At 40.9% G+C, this 21,295-nt stretch overlaps 1 protein-coding gene across 2 annotated transcripts in view; it reads left to right on the forward strand.

Annotated features, from left to right (window-relative positions):
- Positions 1 to 21,295, forward strand: part of GNAS (GNAS complex locus) — a 166,754-nt gene that overhangs the window by 63,010 nt on the left and 82,449 nt on the right. The window contains exons 1-2 of one of the 2 annotated variants that reach the window (XM_062589526.1): positions 1,586 to 2,750; positions 6,395 to 6,467. In XM_062589526.1, coding sequence (XP_062445510.1) covers positions 2,612 to 2,750; positions 6,395 to 6,467 — 212 coding nt within the window. In that variant the 5' untranslated portion in view covers positions 1,586 to 2,611. Of the gene's footprint in view, positions 1 to 1,585; positions 2,751 to 6,394; positions 6,468 to 21,295 lie in introns of those variants that run through there. The other variant, XM_062589525.1, reaches the window with a different exon arrangement.

Raw genomic sequence — 21,295 nt, forward strand, 5'->3', positions numbered from 1 at the left:
TAAGTGCACTGAAATAATGTGGGTAATTGAATTTTGCAAATGAGGATAAATTGTTTGTAAAAAGTAAAAGGGACACATTTTCAGTAATCTTAGGAAATAGTAATAGCAAATGTAAAAAGTTGTATGAATGCTTACAAAAATGATATTTTAACAAGTAAGCAATCCTCACTAATTAAGTACTTTTTGGAAGCAAAAATATTTTTCATTACCAGCCTAGTTCTTTTGTGTAGGATGATCATTGATATTTGCTGATTTTCTGGTTTCAGTTTGGGACTGATGTTAGTGTGGACATTACTATGATTTGGTAACGCCTCAATTTTTTCATGCCAATATAAGGCTTCTATATGTAAAAGTATTTCCTTCTGTTTAAGATTTTGTTAGTTTAATTCTGTGTGTAGATTTTTGCTGATGCAAGGAGAGAGTGCTATAAGGACTGTTAAAATGGAGCTTGATCCTTTAAGTATTTAAATATTCCTGTTCAGACACAGAAGTTTTGTGTGTGAATTAATCAAAGGAGCATATAGTATCAGGGCAGTTTTTATTGAATAAAAGATAACAAGCCTCCAAAGCTGGCTTTGGGACAGACTTCTGGAGTTTCAGACCGTAAGCAGAGCGCTCTCCCTCTGTGGAGTCCCAGTGAAGCCACAGTTTATAAGTTTTGTTTAGGGGACTGGAGGAAAAAATACCTGTATGTTTTAGAGATCCACATTTTACAAAAGGAAGGAGTAAAGCACTATTTCTTTTCCAAGCGTAACGGATAGGTTTGTGCCTGAAAATCAGTATGTGTATTGTATAATATTATATATAATATTGTATATGTTATATAATGAGGTTTTCAAAAATATTTTAGAGAATGAAATGGAACTAGGTAGTTAGTGAAAGCATAGGCAGGAGCAACTGCGTGCCTCAGGGCGTACTCCCTCGGCTTACCTAGCCTGAGTTAGTAGGTTTCGGCTTGCGCGAGGCTGCCCTGCACCTGTGCCCGACCCCCGCCCGGCAGGGCGCTGCGTGGCTCTGACCGTGCCCAGCACCGCGGCGGGTCGAGCTGGGCGGGAGGGAAGCGCGTTTGCCTCGGCTTCTGCCCGCTGGTATGATTCGTCCATGTGCAGCAGGACCTGCGGGCTTACTCTATAGCTAACTATGCGCAGACGCAAAGTTCATCCACTGAGGAAATGCATGCATACACATGTAAATAAAAGTACTTAGTACAGTAATATCGCTGTTTTCTGGAGTGCTTTGATGATGGAAAGTCCCTCCAAAAGGCCTCTAGCCCTAGCGGTTTAAACGGCCCGGGCCTAACGCGCCGTACTGCGACGGCAAGGAAAGAGTGCGAGAGGAGCCGCGCACTGCCGAGCGGGCCGGGCGGCGGCGGCGGGCCGGGCCGGGCCGGGCCGGGCCGGCGGGTGGGGGTGAGCGCAGCGCGGCGGCCGCGGGCCGGGCGGCGCTGGGTCCCGGCCGGCCGGCGGCGCGGCGCGGCGCGGCGCGGCGCGGGGCCGGTTCGAAGAGGGCGCCGGCGGCGGCGCGGGCTGACGCGCGCCGTCATGTGAGCGGTTCCGCTCCCAGGGTTCAGTGTGGGCCTGCTTGCCCCACCCCGCCGCTCTGCCTCCTCTATAGAGCTCAATAGGGGGAAGGAGAAAAAAAACAGGAGAAATGCAGGAGAGCGCAGGAAAAATAAGACAGAAAAAAATCCTCCAGTGAGGGGACAGTTTTTGCTCGGGGGGGAGAAACCAACCGGGCTTTTTTGCCTTTTTTTTTTTCCTTCTTCTTCCCCCCCGCCCCCACTGTTTGCTGGAGAAGCCAAGAGGATTCAGCAGCCTGGAAACCTAATGTGAAAAAGCAGCAGCGAGGAAAAAAAAAAAAAGGAGGGGGGGTCGGACTGGAAAAAAAACCCCAACATTAGGGAGGAAGAGCCAGCGGCGGCAGAAGAACAAGCGAAGGAGAGGAAAGCCCCGCAGCCGGAGAGGAAAAGGGACTCGTTATCCAGCGGCGAGCCGGGGTTGGCTCGACCCCCTCGGGTGCTCCAGCCCTCCGGAGCGGGGGGAGAGGCGAGGAAGAGGCATTTCCAGATCCTCGCTGCCGAGAATTGGGGAGGTTTCCGTGCCTGGAGCCCGCGCCTTGGATCTAAAGAGGATTATTTTTTTTTTCGGGGGTGGCACTGAAGCTGGATTTGCTCCTGGGCGCGCGGCGCGGGGGGGGGGATTCCTTTTCCGCCTAGAGGAGCCGGCGGCGCGGCCGGGGGCGCGGAGAGCCCCGCGCGCGGCTCCGGCGGCGCCCAGCCGAGCCCCCCGGGGAAGGTGCACGGAGGGGATCGGCGCGGCCTGGGCGGGGGGGGCGGGGAGCAGCTGCAGCTGCCGGGGAGGAGGAGGAGGAGGCCCGGCCGGCGGAGCAGCAGCAGCAGCAGCAAAGTCATCGCCATCGGCCCCCCCTTGGCTGGCTCCGGGCTCGGCTCTCTCCATGTCTCTGGCTCTGGGCAGCGGCAGCCACAGCAGCGAGTAAGGGGGGAGGAGGAGGAGGAAGAAGAAGGGAGCCCGGGAGAGTGCCTCCCTCCTCCCGGCAGCCGCGGCCGCCCGCCGTCCCCGCGCCCCGCGTCCCCTGCCTCCCCCTGCCCAAGATGGGCTGTTTAGGCAACAGCAAGACGGAGGATCAGCGCAACGAGGAGAAGGCGCAGCGAGAGGCCAACAAGAAAATCGAGAAGCAGCTGCAGAAGGACAAGCAGGTCTATAGGGCCACGCACCGGCTCCTCTTGCTGGGTAAGGGGGGCCGCGGGCGGCGCGGCGCCGGGGCGCGGGCCGCCGCTCTCCTCCCCGCTGCGGGACCGAGGGAGGGGGGGAGGCGGCGGGGCCGCGCACCGGCCCCTGCGCGGGCGCGGGGAGGCCCGCGGCGGAGATGGGGCCCGGGGAAGCGGATCCGCCGGGCCCGGCGCGGGAGGCGGCGGGCGCCGAGCCGTCGAGCCCCGCGCTGCCGCCCGCCGCGGGGCTGCGCGCACGGGAAGCGGGCCCGTGGCCGCGGCCCCCTCCCCTGCCCGGCCCGGCCCGGCCCGGGGAGGACAGCGGGGCGAGGCGAGGCGCGGGCAGGCTCGGGCCGGGGGGATGCTCGGCGCTGCCGGGGGCGCGGGAGGGCCGGGCCCCGCCGGGAAGCGGCGCCCAAACAGGGCAGGGCCGGGGGCCGCGGTCTGCGGCGAGCGGGGCGCAGCGCCGGGCCCGGCCGCGGGTGGGATCCCGTGGGGGAAGCGTTTGGGGGAAACGAGGCGGGATGCTGGTCCTGCGGGGAGGGAGCCGCGGCCGTGCGCCGGGGACCCGGGCCGCTGGCCTGGCCCCGGGCTCCTCCGCGTCCCGCGGGCGCCGTCGGTGCGCTCGTCCGAGCGGCAGCAGCACCTAACGTCCCCGGCGTTTGGAGGGAGGGGAAGGTCCCGTGTGCGGCTTCCGCGGGTGATGGGGGTGAGCTGCACGTGTCGTGTCGACCACTAGATACGTTTAGAAATACAGATTATGGTTGAAAGGGAGGGTCCCGAAATTATTATCAAAGAGCGAGCAAGAAAACGTTTCTCGGACTGGTTATTTTAAAGTATTTAAAAAACATGTTGAAATAAGGTGCCTTTATGAGCTCTTGGCTGCTTTGGTCACCCCGAGGGGCTGCTTGTGAGTGCTCTGCAGGATTCTTATTGTGGAGGAGAGTTTAGGCCTCAGTGAATGGATCCGGTTCTGGTGTGAAACAACACTAATTTTTTAAAAATAATTTTTTTAAAAAAGTGGATTTAGAAATGTGCTCTTCCTGGTAAAATCTTCTAAGTGCTAATTTAAGAAAGAGGCTTAACATAAATGAAGAAATAACTAGGACTGTAGAAATACTTGAAGCAGTGAGAAGTCTGCCACTGTTCCAGCAGAGAGATGTTTTGAAAGAATAACTTAGATTTCAGGTCTTGGGGAGACTGGCCTACCAGATTTCAGGCTAAACACTATGTGTATATGTGGAAATTAAATACTGTCAGATTGCTTATTTAATTATGAAATGGAATTTCAAAAACAAACCTGATGGTTTTAAGAAGACTTTCTTTTTTTTTTTCTTTTTAATTTTGCTAACTGCAAAATAGTTCAGATGCCCACAGTTTTTATTTATGAGTATTTAAGGGTGACTGTAAGGCCATCTCTCTGTGCATGTTTTCTGGTTCTAGAGTTGTGGTTTCTAATAGTAGCTGTCATGCTCTGTAAAAAATCTAGAACATAAATTTAATGGTAAAAAGTGAACAAGCTCATGTTTGTATTATTATGTTTACTTCATAAAAATCATGAAATAAAAAACAAGTGATTTGAATTATTACTGTTAATATCTCCACAGCATATTCAAATAACAAGAGCATCTAAATAATTTTCTGACAGATTTACAATATTGTTTGTAGGCCCTCCTCTTATAATCATATACCTGCTTCCCTTTTCTGCTGTGAGTAGTCTCACCGAAATTAATGGAACTATCCTTGGTGGTGAAGTTAAACGTATGCACAATTGTCTGTAAGAACAGGGCCTTAATGGGTGGCCAAATACAGAAATAGGCTTGTTCTGAAATTTGTATATAGTACTTGATTTTGGTTCACCGATGTTGTTTCAGATCCAGAGAACCCGGGTATGTCAATGCCAAACAGTATACGTTTGTAGTAAAAGCAACAACAATCTCTCCCTCGTTTTAGACTAAGTAAAGATTCCGGCTTCCAGTGATCTTATTTATAAGATATAATTTAGCATTGCAGCTGAAATGTCATTGTTATTCTGAATGGAAGTATCATAGTTTAGCGTATACTGCTGTTGCTAAATAATTCTGGGTTGTCAGAGGACCTCGTCTCTGGCTTAGCTGGAGAGATTCGTGCTCTCGATTGGCTTTGCTGCCTGTCTCTTGCATGGTGCAGTGTGCCTGAAGGGGAGGGGAAGAGACTCGGTATGTACGTTATAGCATAGCAGGTTAGGAGGGAAGTGGTGCTTGCATACAGCGCTGTAGATAAAAACTGCTCTTTCTGAGCTTGCAAACATCTGTCAACAAAAAGGAGAGAAAAAAGGCCTGGTACCAAGGCAGCAAAACATGCAAACAGGTTTTATGGAGAGAAAAACAGGACTGTGAGGAATTTGTGAAGGAAAAGGAGGGGAAGGGGGAAAGCGAAGGAGAGCGTGGCTGTCAGAAAGCGAACTTTGAAATAAAACTGCTAAAATACAGTTTTGCACATGAGGCTCAAAATGGAGGCTGGTGCTGTCAGTGTGTGCTAGGAGAGGCCTGGCATCCTATAAATACAAACCATACCTCGCTGCCCCTTCTGCCACATACGTACGTTTTTCTTCACTGAAACATAGGCTAATGAGAGGAATAAGTAAGTGGCTGGGATATGCTAAAGAGAATCTTTGTATGTTTTCTCAGGCTAAGATACTGCTCTTGCAAAAAAATAAAAATAAAAAAGTTTGCTTTATATAGAAAGCTCCTGGTCTGGCATTGTGGAGCAGCTCAATTAAATGCTGTTATTCAAGTCTTCTTAGCATGCCTAGAAAAATGGATACTACAGGCAGATGGGTGGCCCTGTCTGCTGGGTCCATGCAGTACACCATGCAGAAATGGAATGCAGACGCATTATGGAAACTTGAGTAAAGTGGAGGATTTTTTGTTTGCTTGTTCGTTTTGTACTCCTGGTACAGGAGGGGATGGGAGGCAGGGGGCAGTTTGGAGCATGCAGCTGCGAGAGATGGTCTTTGCATCTCATTGGGTGCACAATTGGTTTGGACCATGTGGAGAGGATGGGAGGTTGCATACAGGCACAAATTAGAGAAACAGGCATCGGGAGCTTTATGGGGGGAGGCTTAAAGGAGTTGCCTGCCTTTTTCAGATGTGAGTATCCATATATTTTACTTTGTGTGATTTTAAGTTGTAGTCTTTTGAATGGGTTGTGATAGCTGCAGGCAAACTTCAAATGTTTTAAGGATCTAACAAAAATGCTTCTGCTTAGTATGGACTCCCTTTACACAGAATCACACAGATTCTATTTAATACGAACTCCCTTTAGTCTTTCTCTGCACCAAAAAGTGGTGACAACATAAGCAGATTTTGTTATTCCCTGTCTTGTCCTCTATAAAATGTTTAAGTTGTTCTTTTTGCTTCCAAGCCTTGAAAACTGCTTTTAACGTTGACACTGGAAAAATGGACAGTGAAATGATCCAAGATTCAGATCTGACACATGACTTGAGCTGAGCATTTATTTTTAGCTCCAACTGAAGTTTCCAGTGACAATTATTTCTTTTTCTTTCACTTTTCACTGTTGTGCTGAGGAAATCAGCTTTCTGGATTTTACCCTGAAGAAAAGATTCTAGCATGTCCCTTCATCAGTCATGCTTCCTTCTGAAATTCATTTACTTTCATTTTCTAGGTGCTGGTGAATCCGGTAAAAGCACAATAGTCAAACAGATGAGGATCTTGCATGTGAATGGATTTAATGCTGAGTAAGTGCTTTTTTTCTTTTTTTTTTAACTTTACAACCTACCTTACATGTGTGTGCCACACAGTAGCCATTGGTTTTGTTTTATATCTTGGCATGTTTTCTTCTTGCTACTGTTTCACGATCTCTAGAATTTAGATGTGTATTTTTAGATGAGATTAATAGACATTAACTTGAAGAAGTCATGCGCCAATAATAAATAAGAACTAATGGTATAAAATGGTTTACATCAAGGTTCTGTATATCCAACTTGATTAAGGCTTAAGTTTTTTCCTTTTTTTTTTTTTTTTTTTTTTTACTGCAGTTTCTTTCACAACATGGCTGACACTGATTTACCTCTGCTGTAGCACTTTGATTCATACTGCTGTAAACATGCCTCCTGTTAGTGTACAAAATGAATGCAATTTTCTTTATTTAGAGCAAATAAGGCTTTTGTTTTTGCATCTTCACAAAATGAGACTATAAAAGGAACTTTTGGGGTAATAGGTCAGATTTTCTTCTTTCTTGTGTTTGCTTGTCCAGATGATTGTGTTACATTATGTCCCTAAGAGCTTTTCTTGTTTACACTTAAAATTTGCTCAATTATTTGATAGTCGTGAGGAGGGAATGCGTTAAGTTAGAGAAAATTGAAATCTATTTTTTGTCTGCGGAAGATTTGTTTGTTAACTTTTCATCTAACCCTGCTAGGGAGTGGGAAGAGATTCTTCTGGATGTTAGTTTATTTTTGCAAGCTGTCCTTGTATATGAATATACTAAAACCTGCTAAATTAATTCTGATTGAATTTCTAGGTGTTGATATTTCAAAGCTTATTCTGCACTTGTGTTTAACATTTTCAGATATTACTGTTTTCATTTTTTTCAAATATAATAATTTTACTATATTTTAGCTTCTAGTCAGTATCATTTATTTTGTAAATCCTGAGTTTTGGGAAGATTAGTTAAGCTTTCACTAGTCTTTCAGTAGTTAATTCTTTAGTAAGAATGCCTGAGCTAAATGTTTAGCCAAGGAGCCTGGACAATACTTCCTCCTAATCCCCAAACGCTAGTTCAGGATAAGGTACACAGTCTTTTGGAAGAAAGTTCAGGCTGATTCATAACAAGTTACGTTCTGTGCTACATGTTTTTAGCTCCTCTCTGTAGGGAATATTTTCTTTATCCTAGACAACTCCTTTTTTCCTAAGTGCCCAATCCTGCATCCCTTTACTCATACAAATTGTCTTCCCTTATCTTGACTGTTCATGTTAGTAAAGACCTTAAAAAAAAAAAAAAAAAAAAAAAAAAAAACCCTTAAAATTTTGCAGGATTCGACTTTGCCATGTCACCTCTCAACATTAGGTACTAAGTGAAACATTCATTGATAGAAGCAGAAGTTGGGGACTCCTGGCAACTTTCAAAAATTAATCCATATTACTAACATGGTTCTTTCACGCTTTCTAATCATACAGATGCTGTTAAAGAGATGATGTTGGTCAGTAACGAATGCTATATTACATGGGTGTATAACCTTCCCGACCATGCAAGCTGCACACTGAAATCAGTGCAAAACCGAGAGCCCAAAGATCCCCTGGGCAAAGCGGGAGGGCCAGGGACCGATCTGGGAGTGGGGATGAGGTCGGCCACAGCAGCGGGTTCCCTGAGACTCTCGCTGCCCTGCACTGGGTTGGGGCTGAGCGGCGCGTGCAGATGGTAGCAGGGCAAATCAGGCCTCGGCAGCCTCTGCCAGCTCCTCCCTTCTCATCGCGAGGGATCTGGATTCCCCAGCAGCCCCAGTGCCAGCGCAGCCCTGCTGCCAATCACAGAACGTGCCCACTGCTAGGGACCTGCACACGGCTTGGGGTCCACGCTTGTCTGCCCCGCGACGTATTGCCTTGCAGTCCTTTCTGCTTGTCCTTCTGCTTTCATTTGTGGCATGTGTTGGTACATCAAAATCAGGACAGATCCAAAAGCAACATATATAAAATGTACAAGAAATGTGTTGTAAGGCATCTAGTTTTATTTTTTTTCATTGCTAGAAGTAATCAGCAGATCATAACATACATTTTACACGGAGGGAGAAGGGAAAGGTGGTTTCTCAGTATTTTGAAGATCTTGCAAGTTACTAACTAGTCCTTAAATGACTTGCATTTTTCTTCCGAAGTAACTAATTGCTCCATAAGTAATCTTGCTTTCCATGATGTCCTTTTTTGCCCAGTTCATTCCCTTTCTGCCTTCCTTACTTTGTAGAAGGATGATGTGGGATTCAGCTAACAAGGGTATGGAGAGTTTTTTTGGAAGGATAAGAAAAGTAAGACATTACGTCTCTTAATGTTCTTATGAGTCCTTCTGCAACTAGTCAAACATAACCATGTTTGCACATAGCACCAACCTTGATGTGATGAACAACAGCAGAGCCGTTGTGAACTCTGTAGTATACTGGAGATGAAGAGGCATTCTTTAACATTAGTGTCCATGTACATAAATGTAGTTTTAAATTATTTCCATTGATGCAGCATAGTCATATGGTTTGACAGAAAGGCAGTTTTTAATCCCATCTAAAACGTAGTTGTTTTTAATTTGGTTGCCCTGTGATAATTGATGTTTGAAGCAGAAGGAGAAATATCTCTTGCAAAAGATGTTCAGTGTGCTAAAAATGAGAGAATTAAAAGTTTTTCCTTAGTGTTACTCAAATACTCTTTTTAATTTCTGGTGACTAAACAGGATATCCAGTGCTAAATGCATTAACTTCCTTCAGTGAGTGTGGGGATTTTTTATTTGTTTGTTTTTAAGAGTCTACCTCTAAATAGATGAAGGGACAGTTGTCATGTGCATTTAGCTAAATTTGCCTTGGGTCGGGAATGTAGCAATTAACACAGTAAAATCTATGGAGTTGTACAAACCAGAAGAATTTCCTCTGGGATTCCAATCTTTGATTGTTTTAGCTAATTAGTTATTTGAGGAACTATATGGAATCAAGTGTTCCAGTTAATTAATGCATTAAGGTGAATTTGAAGGTGGTTAAAGTTTTAGCCAAGTTAACTACAGTAAAGACTGTTATAAAAAAAAAATCTTTTATAATCTGTAGTCAAGTTGGAGACAGAAATACTTTTTTGTTCCTGTAGTGAAGGTGGTGTGTGGGAAGCAGCAGCACTGTGGCATTGGTAAGCACAGAGGCATGTTGGAGAAGCGGCTCCAGTTTTTCTGGATGGGGTTTTTGGAAGTGCATAGGTAGCTCCCAGCACTCGCAGAAAGGCTTGCGTTGGTCGAGCTATCAACTGGCATATTCCTATAGTAATATCATAAATAACAGGAACGTGCCTTCCCCATGGCATTTTTCCAGGGTGCCTCATCTTAACATGGAAGAGCTGTCTTTTAAGTATAATGAAGACTCCGTATCAACCAAATTTTCCTGCTCTTTGCGCTACTGCCAACAACAGGGCCCCTTGTGATGTAGAAAGGGTTTAAATTTGGCTTGTAATAGCAGGAAGCCTGTGACTTCCCTTCCTTTCCTTCCCTCCCTCCTCAACACTTCAGCTGTCTTTTCATGAGGCCGTTTCAGAGGAGCGGCTCTCGTCGGCCGCTGGATGTATTGTGCTTTTCTTAGCACCCACTAATAAAGGGGAGCTGAAATGTTCTTCTCTTCTTGCCTGTGCCAATCGCTGTGAACCAGAAAGGATTATACATGGGAGAAGGAGGGTTAAGAGAGGTAGTCAGAGAAATTAATCTAAGAGTATAGTTTGGATTGAAGAGGGAAAAAAAAGATCTCTTTTCTGCGTTACCTTGGAGGTGGGGTCCTCTGCTTCGAGGAAGACGATGGCCTTTCGCTGACTTTTTCTTCTTCTTTTTTTTTTTTTTTTTTAAGTCATCGTTCTCCTGTGCCAGCGCAGAGGGTGGGTTTGGCCAAGGGCTCTCCGCCGAGCGTCGTTGTGGCGCCTGACTTTGGAAAACGGGAGATTGGCAAGGGGAAGGGACAATTTTGAAGTGTCATGGGAAAAACTGGGACAAGCAGAAATATTTAGATAGAAATAAATTGTTGAAATGCGGCTTATGAAATCCACTACAAAAATTGACAAATAAGGGGAGTATGACTTTGTAATTAGTAAGTTTGGGTACTGTTCATGATTCAGGATGTCTCGAGGTTACGGGATGCTTCAGATAGCTCTTTGCAGCCTCAGTTTCCCAAACGATGAGGTGTAAGGATGACCTTACTTCATAAACTGGTATTTTTGAAGTGTTGAATAGGAGTTCATATATTTATTAGATCTGTTAATGATGATGGCAGGAGCTGAACTTAATACCTGTGTTTTCAAGACTCGGAATGGAACTATATTTGTGTTTCTTGTCATCTTTTTAAAATTATTTTCTCTTATCAGGGAAGTAAATCAAGTGAAGCCTTCAAAGTTTTGGAACTTTTTTGTTCTATTTTCTCCCCCCGATTCAGCAGATTTGTAGTCACTGATGTATTTTAATCTTTTCTTTATAAACTGGCCCACTAAAAATTAAAGTGCAGTACTGCACATTATTTCACATGCATTAGTAGATGACAGTTAATAAAAATGACTGGTTGGTATTAGTCTCTTTTGTGGCTTAAGTAATTCCTGTCTCAGTGTCTTTACTCTTCTGCTGTCTGATGCTGTATTTTGTTTTCTAACCTTAGTCTTTTTGTGTGTGTGTGTGATTTTAAAGAAGGGAAGTTAATGTTATGATTGAGGAAAAACTACATTATTTATAACTAAATCTTTTAAAATAATGAATTCCCTTCTAATTACTAATATTAGTTTGTTTATATAAACATAATTGCTCTGTTATTACAGTTCATTTAGATCTGTGTACCAATATCATGTTTTTAGAATGGTCACATCGGTTCCTTGCCAAGAAACAAACTGCCTTGATCAGACTGTACCCTACTGGCAACAAAAATATTTTTTTTTTCTGGTGTCAGAGTAACACTGCGAATTGCTGGGTGGTTTTTGGCTGGTTTAGTTCAGTTTGGTTGGGGGAGTTGAGCCCCTGGGTATATCAGGAGGCTTCTGTGGGCTTAAATCAGAGGATACTTTTCTCAGCTACTGTTTCAGTCGTCTTCTCATGGAAGAGATTTTTATTGTGCTGGGAAAATGGTGCACATTTGTGTCTTCAGGACTATCGACAGTTCTGTTCCAGCTAACAAGTGTTTATGGATTTTGATAGGAGTTTGTACTGTAGGACATAAGGGGTGAGTGGAGAGGGGAGGCGGATATGTATTTTGGCTTATTTTAAGTCTTAACTTACGAACTGACGCAGTTGTGTAGTTGAGTTTTGTCAAAAGACAATAATAAACCAGCAGTGTATAAATACTGTGATTAAGAACTTAATACTGCATGTATTTTGTAACAGTTACATCAGCTGTCTGTAGAAGTTAAATATAACTGTCCTCCATCAGTTTGAAAGAAATGGAAGATAGTATCTGTTGACATTAAAACCTGAACAATAAAACAATACAAATAATTATTCTGATAGTTTATAATATCTGCACAGTGCCTTATTTGGTGAACAGTACCCTCTGATTCCAATGGTCAGTGGAGAAGCTCCCGTACCTTGCTCAGAGGCATTCTGAAAGCAAATCATTAAAATATTTCAATGTACCAGTGATTTTTTTTTGCAAAATTATTATTCAAATTCTTCAAAGTATTGGCAAAAAGTAATACATTGAGGAATCTAAAAGTTTAAAAAACTGAATAGATCTATTTAGTTTTAGATGCTCATCATAGGCTGAGGCTAGCCTAAGTGGAAACATGAAAATAGAGTATTGAAAGAAAGTGTAGACTTTTGTTTTTACCTAATGCTTTATTTTTAATGGACAGTTTCGAGTGTGTGCTTTTTCAAGAGCCCATCTTACTCAGATCCAAGAAGGACAGTGAAAGCTGAATGTTAATATTTCTTGATTTTTATAATGGATGGAAAACCAAGTGATGCTTGTGGCAGAGCAGGCATGTTATCTGTATTTACTGGATGATGAGAAATGTAGAATTGTCCTAGTAAAGCAATATTTAAACTGCCAGTTCTCTGTTGTTGCAAGTAGAGCAGCTCTCCATCTCCTGAATTACTGTTCCTGGCCATGTAACTTGACATTTTTGCTTGTAGTCAGATATTTCAGTTTTCTGATAAAAGCAGTGGTGAACTCTTCCTTTAAACTAGATTTGCATATGTTGCAGACATGATTTGGCATGTAAAAGGACTGGCCAAAAATATGGCAGTAGATTTATTTATTTTGAGGCTTAAATTTCACAAAAGCTTTTTAAGTATGCATGGGCAGCTATCAATCTTGTAGAAAGCTTTAAGTTAGAGCTCTAGCAAGCTTGGAGAGCAATGGCAATGAGTAGTGGAATGAGCATAAGTGATACAGTCTGAGAAGCAAAATGAGAGACAGAGCAATGCTCAAGACCTAACTATGTGAAAAACAAACTGTGAATGGATCTGAGATGGTTCTGACTTTTGATGATAGCTTTGGGATTTTACCCATTAGTTTGAGCAAAAGCAACAATAATCTCTCTATTATCATCTGTTCTACAAAATTTGCAAATTTCTCTTTTGGTAAGGAAAAATTGTTCCGTTGGTCCTGTAACGTATGCACTCCATCTCCCAAATCTTTCCTACAGTAGTCCCAGTACCCCACAGCTCTTACCTGTAGCTTTCTAAATATTGCTGGTTTCTTCCTTGTACTTGGCAATGGCTCTGACGCTCTGTTCAGCACTGACCCTTAAATACTCCTGTGTCATCCTGACCTTTATCTGTCTTTTTTTCTGCTTTTCCGAGTACCTGGGTGTGCGATGTCAGTTTAGAGCTATATGCATGCTTTGTGCTTTTCTTCGATGGTATCACTAATTCTGTCTCTCCTCTGCTCAGCCTTGGATTTTCACTTCTGGAATTCAGTCTCAGCGTCAGCTACCCTGTGTCAAATTTGGTTGAAACTGGGCAACAGTGTCTCAGAGGGACAGTGGGAGAAAATAGCTAAAAAATCTTGTTCTTCCTCTATTTACCCTGGATATTTTTTGACATGTTTTTACTCTATGCATTCATGAGTTAAAGTGAAAGTGGTTTATTTTTCTCCCTTTTCTGATCTTATGCAAATATCTTATATTAGAAGAGGAATAGATCACATTATATTAACTTGCTGTGAAATAAATTGCAAATTATATTAATAAATAGCCCCCCAAACTTAATGTAACTTTGTAAATGCAGCCTTGCATAAAGGATATTAAATACATATGTATAGTCAACACTTCAGTGTCCTTTCTGGAAAAAAATCAGTGCATCAGGCTTTCCCCAACTCTTCTCAAGAATTTGACCCACACGGAGAAGAATTTTCTCCTGTATTATCTCATGGATTTCTTAGTGTTCCATGTGTTTTAAATGGACAGATTGGGCAGTATTCTGGTGTTCCCAGTAAAAACTAGTTTTATTAATTAATCCAGATGGAGATTTATTTTTTAAAAAATATATGAGCAGAGTGCTTTTCATTATCTTAAACTCGTGGAAGGTTACCTTTTTTGCTATTAAAACCATACCTTCAGATTACTGTGATCTCTTAAGATTCTCCTTATTTCCTTACATAGCTGTATTTTCTGTGTCCTCAGTCATTCTAGCTGGGGATTTTTTTTGATTGTTTTACATTATGTTAAATCCTAAGGTGTTTGTCCCATAAGACGTAATTTATTAATAAAAGCAGTGTCTTGCTCAGCTCCTTCTAGCAAACTAGACATGAGTGGTATTTCTTGTTCCTGTTTTCTTAGGTTGCTTGGTTTCCTGCACTGTTCTTGTCTCTATGGGATGGGTTCAGTAAGAATGAAGATATGTCCTGTAATTTCTCTTCTTTTGTGGTGGGGGAGAGCAGGTTTGTGGGGTTTTTCCTTTTTCCTTCCCCCCCCCTTTTTTTTTTCCTGTGATGAGAGGACACAAACTGGAACAGGAGTATTGGATGTTTTGCAACTATCTTTCCAAAGAGTCTCTTAGATCAAGGCAGGCATAGTTAATGCTTTGAAGTATAATTGAGAAGGCAAGTTTATCTCTATCTTTATTTTTAGATATGTCATGTGTTTATATATTAGGGTTGCCCAAGTCGCATTGCTGATGAAGAGCTGAGATACATAAATTGTTCAGCCTAATCTTGGTCATTCAAAGCTCTCGAGTTGAAATGAAGGAATTTCCACTGATGAGGGATTTTTTTTTTACGTAACTTTAATCCGTATATGCCAAAAATAACGTCCTGTATTTTACTTTGACAATTGAGTCTTGAGTTCCTAGTACTCGTAGAAGAGTATTTGGGATGCACTGCAAGTGTAGCTGCGTCAGCTTTTACAGGCTCATTTAGCTGTTGTGCTCTAATGTAAGCATACAGGTAATTAAATTAGTTGTTTATAGCTGAGCTTACTTATTTAAAAGCAAGAGTACATTGAGGTATATTTTTCAGAGCTAAGGGACAAAATTATCTGCTTTTTGAGGGCAGTAGTAGTGGAACGTCTTGACGAGATGTTCTGATTTAAGATGCTATTTTTGCTGTTAGAAACCATGAAAAGGACCGTGACCTGATGGATTAGCTACCTGTTGCTCGCTGTATTCTCCAAAGGGCTATTTAATAAGTCATTGTGTTCACTTGCCTTCTTAGGGCACCAGAAAATAATCATCTCTCCCAGGTGCACCTCTGCGCCTCCCCCGAGTGCTGCGCTAATGGAGCAGGCGGAGGTGTGCAGTATTTCCTCCTCAGGCTTGGTGGGGACCCAGTAGACGTTGCATTTAGCCTCTGATGGCACCTTAACAGCTAGCTGAGGGATTTGCTATTGCTGTCTTAATCATTATGGAAACTCTGTTCCTGTATGCACGTCCGCATGCGTAGATAGATTTTTTTTTTCCCACTCAGATTGTTAGGACATTTTTATTCTGTTTTGATAATACAATTATTTTTCATAATTTAAGTGTTCATATTCACTGGAAAATGTTAAAAGGAAACTGATATCAGTGAAGTACATTTCTTCCTCAAGTTTGTAATTAGAAAGCATCTTGATGGGTTTTTTGTTGTTCTTTGTTTTTTAATAGTTAAAATGGTGTAATGGGATGCTTCATACATTAAGTTCAGCAAATTATGTGTAATACTTGTTTTTAACCCTGAATATATAAATAACTTAAAGATAAATATTGGCTAAGTTTGATTTAGCATGTCATTACTATGGAAAAATTAAGCTAATTCATTTCATGAATTTTAATTTAATTGCATAACAGTAATTGGCATGACTTCAGATATTTTGTTACTTAAACAGTTTAAGACCATTTGAGATAAAGACAAAGCTTATAGTTAGTTATAATATTTTTAAATAAGTAAAAGATCATAATCACAAGGACATAGCCATTTGCTGAAAACATTTTGTTAAATATTTTTTATTTCATTTTTTTGTTTCTCTGAACTGAGAATATAATAATAGTACTGCATTTTTCATGAAAATACTTTAAGCAACATGCAAAGCTGAGGAAATGTTTTTCTGATTAGACAAATAAGAAAACTGAAAGAAGAACAGCTCAATTAAGTACTCAGGAAAGCAAAAGCCATTCTGACTTGATCCACAGCTCAAGTCCGCATGCAGGTCAGGTAGAGCAGCTCCCATTCCACCGTCTTGCCCTAGACTTTCTGTGCTTTCAGATCTTCTGGGAAAACATTTGCAGAGGGCAGTATCGGTAAGAATTTTAGGCTGAATGTTTCTAATATCTTGTCTCAATGTGTTCTACAGCAAGTATGTTATGCAGATCTTTCTGGAAGATCTGCTCTATTTTTTCTTTATTTATTCTTTTTTTGTAGTAGTTTGGGGTAAATTTCTGTGGAATAGGAATTTATTAAATTTTTAGTGGTGGGTTTGCAGCATACTGAAATAGATGCCTGTAAATTAGATACAACCTTTTACTTCTGGTATGTAGAACTAAGTTAAAATTGTTTTGAAATTGTTACTTGAAGGAACACATTCTGCTTATGTTGAACATTGCTGATGAAAATGTTTTATAATGGGAGATACATTTGCAATTTTTAAGTGTCCGATTTATGAAATCAATGTAACCGTTTTGCCCGTTCATTTTTTTGAATCAAAAATGGAAGGGAACTGTATCACGGGACTCTAATTTCCCTGAACCTTTGGGAATCCAGGATGCCCCATGTTGCTTCTGTGTTCTGCCTTCACCTAATTGGACAGTCTTCATTTTGTGTAATTGCATCTTATGCAATCGTATGTTTACTTTTCTTATGTTTATCACTGAAGAACTCCATAGTGTTCTGTTACCTCAGTATCTTTTTGCCAGCATTGAAAGTAAGATGCTACAACAAAGTCAAAAAGACTGAATTTGCTAAAGCATTTTTGATTTGTTATTTTTGATTATTTTGCACAGCCTTAGGACCTCATAGAAAAAACATTTAAAATAATGCAGGCCACATTTTGCCTTTTTTCTTTTCTTTTTTTCCCCCCTCTACAGCTTTATTCATGCTTTAGAAACATAAAAAGAGTTGTCCAAAAAGGAGAGGGAGGGAGAAGGAGAAATAGGCACAAATAATAGTCTTAGCTGATGTTTGTACCTAATATGTCTTTGTAGGCCTCTGTATTTGTAATGTGTGCATATTACAAGAATGGAATGTTATCCCAATTCTGTCCCAGAATATAGTTTTTTTTTCTTAAATTAAAAAATTTAACTCTTTCTGGAGCCAGCTAGAATCAGCTGAGAACTCCATTTCACTAATTAAATTTCACAGATTGCCTTGTGATCATTTGGGAAAACTTAAACCCTGTAAGACAGCATGAATTTTTATTTTACTTTGTTTTATTTGTAAGAATCTTGTTCAAGTGTAGGTGCATTACTGAGTGCAGAAGGTAAAAGGATATGTAATTATGTAGAAAAAGCTTATTTTATAAATATTAGTAGATTTATGGATATTTTATAGATACTAGTTTTGTTTCCCTTAAAACGAAGAAGAGGAGGGTTTATCTGTCCTATATGATACCTTGAATGGAAAAGGAGGTTTACCATCTGTAAGAAAGGCAGTTATTAGGAGCCTCCATTAGAATATAGATATTTTCAGAACAATAAATACATAAATAAAAGAACTATGCGAGAAACTATGGGAATCACTATTTTTTTCTTTTATTCTAGAAAAGGGGAAACAATTTCATTGCTTAAAGTAAGAAATTGTCCAGAGATCTGCTAATCAGATTGTTTGGCATCAAATATGGGCAATTTTATTATTATTTATTTTTATAGTGAGGGTTTCTGGCAACAAGGGTGTATAGGAAGAACATCATTAACATGGTTTTATATATAATAAGATCTCCTTGAATGAACCCATGCCTTCTTCAGAAGATTATAGATCTGATTTGTAAAACCAACTGTTTTGATATATGCTGTTTTGATGCAGGTGACTTTCTTTTGCTGTTTAATATCACATGATAGTTTGATTTTACACTAAAAGTTGTGTTGTGTGAAACTAGCTGTGCATATATTAGGGGAGTTTAAAAACCAGCTCACGGATGGATCTATCTGTATAGTGGTTACCAGAGCCAAGTGAGTGGGACCATTTCATGGTCTCCAGGGAATTAGTGGTTAAATATATACAACCGAATCAGGCCAGCAATCTAAAGAATGATCCAAAATCCTACTTTGCAAACTGGCTATGTAGTTAATAATGGGAAGGTCTGGTTACCCTTTATAGGGTGATCTTAATAACATGCTTAAAAGTCATACTTCATAAAATTATGTTTTAATACAGCAGAATACGAGACAGTCGCCTGGGAGTCGGAATGTAGATTGTATCTATAGATTTGGAAAAGGAATTGAAAGTCAATTAGTTAATTACTTTAGTGTACTTTATTGTGGCTTAAAAAAAAAGCAAGCTTGGATATATTAAAAAAAGGAAATGATACGTAAGTAATCAAGTGGACTTCCAACACTGATAAAAGTGTTATTAAAAGAGTATATCCCATGCTATTGTTTTCACTTCATGAAAGATGTGGAATTACTGTTCCAGGCAAGGATTTAAAGCCAGGCCACAGGAATCATACAAGAACTAATTGATTTATTAGTAGGGCGTTTGGACATGATTTGATTTCCATGTAGAGGTAGTGGTATGTGAGAAAGACATCTAAAAATGGAGACATGGAATGACATTTTACCTCTTAGTAGTAGAGAGATTTAATTTAAAAAATCTGTTGGGGATGGAGAAGCTTCATTTGAGGTTTTTTATAAAAGGACATGTTTATTTTTTAAAAGGTGTTTTAATCTGTCTTCTGCAGATGAGGCTTTCACGATGCAAGTGTGCATGGTCATAGCAGGCAATTTTGGTCTTGGGATCTATGAAGCCTCTCTCGGGCGCTGCAATGTATCCCCTTTCTTATCCCCCCTTTTGCAGCTATGGGGAAATCAACTCTGTTTTTTATTATCCTGAATATGCTTGTGGTATCTTCTGCTGCATAAGGCTTTTTCTGGTGCTTGAAGCATTTGGACCTTTTTTTGTCAAATAGTTCTCTAGTACTGCAGGAGACTTGGACTCTCCTGTCATCTCATTTCTTTTTTTGTTCCTTGCACATAGCACACAACACATTGTGATCTTCAGAACAAAATTACTGCATTTAAATTTCAACTTGTGCTTCTGCATGTACTTTAGTATCAGTGGCCTGTGGCGTGCTGAAAGGCAGACAAAAGTATTCAGCTATCTCCTCTGACCTGCAATTCTTCAAAATATTTACTAATTACCAGCATTACATGATTATTTCTTTCTGTACCCAACTGCTAACCAGGTAAAAAGCCCTGAATCTGAGATCTCTTCCATATGGACAAAACTTACATGTGCCTGAGGAACTAGCTTAATGGATTTAGTGGGATTCTGTATGATTATGGATCTTTGTGTATTTTGAAAGAAATTGCAGAGTTTCACCTTATTGTGCATAATTCAAATGGGTATGGCTTGAGTGCTTTAGTATCTCTTAATGAAACCAAATATAGTTCTCTTCAATTCCATTCATTCTGGATCTTATCTCGGTTTCTGATGCATCTCCCCAGTTGCCAAGCAACCTCAACAGTAGTTCTGCACATCCAGCAGCACTGAAAAAAAATGAAGTGAGTAGTTGTTGCTGAAAATAAGATGCCTTCTGATGACATGAATGAAGAGAGTTAAGAGAAAAAGAAATAGGGAGTGGAGAGTTTGGACCTGATGTTTTGAAAAAGCTGATAATATACTTAAGTAGTGCTTTTTATTTTCAGAGCGCTAATCAAGCAATCATAAGATTATTTAATAAAGACTATTTTTCCTTTTGGTGAGGGAAGCACAATTATGTTTATGCTTCATAGAGTAGAGGGCAGGATTTAGTCCCAAGAGGGCAGAAGTTAGTTATTTCTTTCTCTGACCTGTATTAACTTCCTGTGTTTCTAGTTGGACTTCAGTTTAATGGGAAGATTTTGAAAGATTTTTGTTTGCAGCGCCCAGTGTAGTAAGTTTCATTAAAATATTTATCATTTAGAAGGCCTTCCAGACTAGAGCTGTAATAGGTCGTGTTTAGGCCCTTTATTGCTTCTGTATTCTGTAATGCTTATGAAGCAATAAATAGAGCTTATTTTTATATTCTGTCTGTTGTATGAGATGTGATCTGAGCATCCTAGGAAAGGATATCTTAATGAAAATGAAGTCTGGTTTAGAAAAATGATGATTTTCCATTTGTAGGTATTTATATGATATGTTTGTTTCAACTTGGAAAGAAAGTTCTATACTACACACAGACTAAAAGAACATTGTTAGGGATATAAACAAGTTAGCACCAGGATTAAGATTGCCTAAATTTGTGTGTGTTCTGATTTAGAACACCATTGCTGGTAAGTGTCCATATGTAAAAGTCATTTTAAAATTCTTCAATGAAAAAGCAGTAATTTTAATGCATTTTTTTAAAAAAAAAAAACAGGTTCTGAAATTGTGAATACTCACTTTTCTTTGGTCACAGTTGGTCTGAAATTGCTGAGCTGTATGCCATTACCACTAGATATACACTTGAGTGGATTAAGGTATCCCACAAGTTTTGGTTTGGGGAACTGTTGGTCCCAGTCACACAATTTAATGCCTTGCTTACCACTCCCCCCCCCACCCGAATGTGGTGGTCTTGGAAATGCTTTCTGGGTGGGAGTACGAAGAAGGCACATACTGCAAATGAATGAGAAATAGGGAGATATCAAGTCCCTGGCTCTATTTATACAGAAAGTAGAACGTATCCTGCACTGTACATGTCATAGCCATGGCAGACAAATACAAGCATCTGACAAGCTTCCTCTGTAGGGAGGCTTTTGTGTGCAGGATGTTTTGTCTGTGTTTGCACACTGCATGGGCGCTTAGGAGTTTTTGTCAAGAGGCTCCCATTTTGCTGTTGTTCTGGATAAAATGGACAAGAAGAAAAAGTACAATATAGGAGTAGTCTTCTCTGTGTGATACAGATAAACCCCAAAAAATAGACACTCAGTGTACAAATTCACAGCTTATCGTTGCAATGCAACTTCCTGCTATCCTGCTTCCGTAGGAGCATAAGATGTTTTAAAGGTACTATGATGCTTTAAACTGTAATTAAGAGAACGCATATATTTTGAATTAGGATCAGTATGTTAATCATTTGTATTGCAGATCCAAGTGAACATGCATGCCTGAGAAGAGTTGCTTTTTGCTGTATAGGAGGGTTGCATTGTCCCACCAACTGTAGTTGCAGTGCATTTGAGTCAAATGATGATGGGGACACTTTTGCTGTTAACATGTGAATTAAAAACAACATTAGATAATTTTAGGTTTAAGGACAAGTTAAATTAATGACAGTACACACAAGA

The sequence above is a fragment of the Rhea pennata genome, chromosome 16, assembly GCF_028389875.1.
Source record: "Rhea pennata isolate bPtePen1 chromosome 16, bPtePen1.pri, whole genome shotgun sequence".
Lineage (NCBI taxonomy): Eukaryota > Metazoa > Chordata > Aves > Rheiformes > Rheidae > Rhea > Rhea pennata.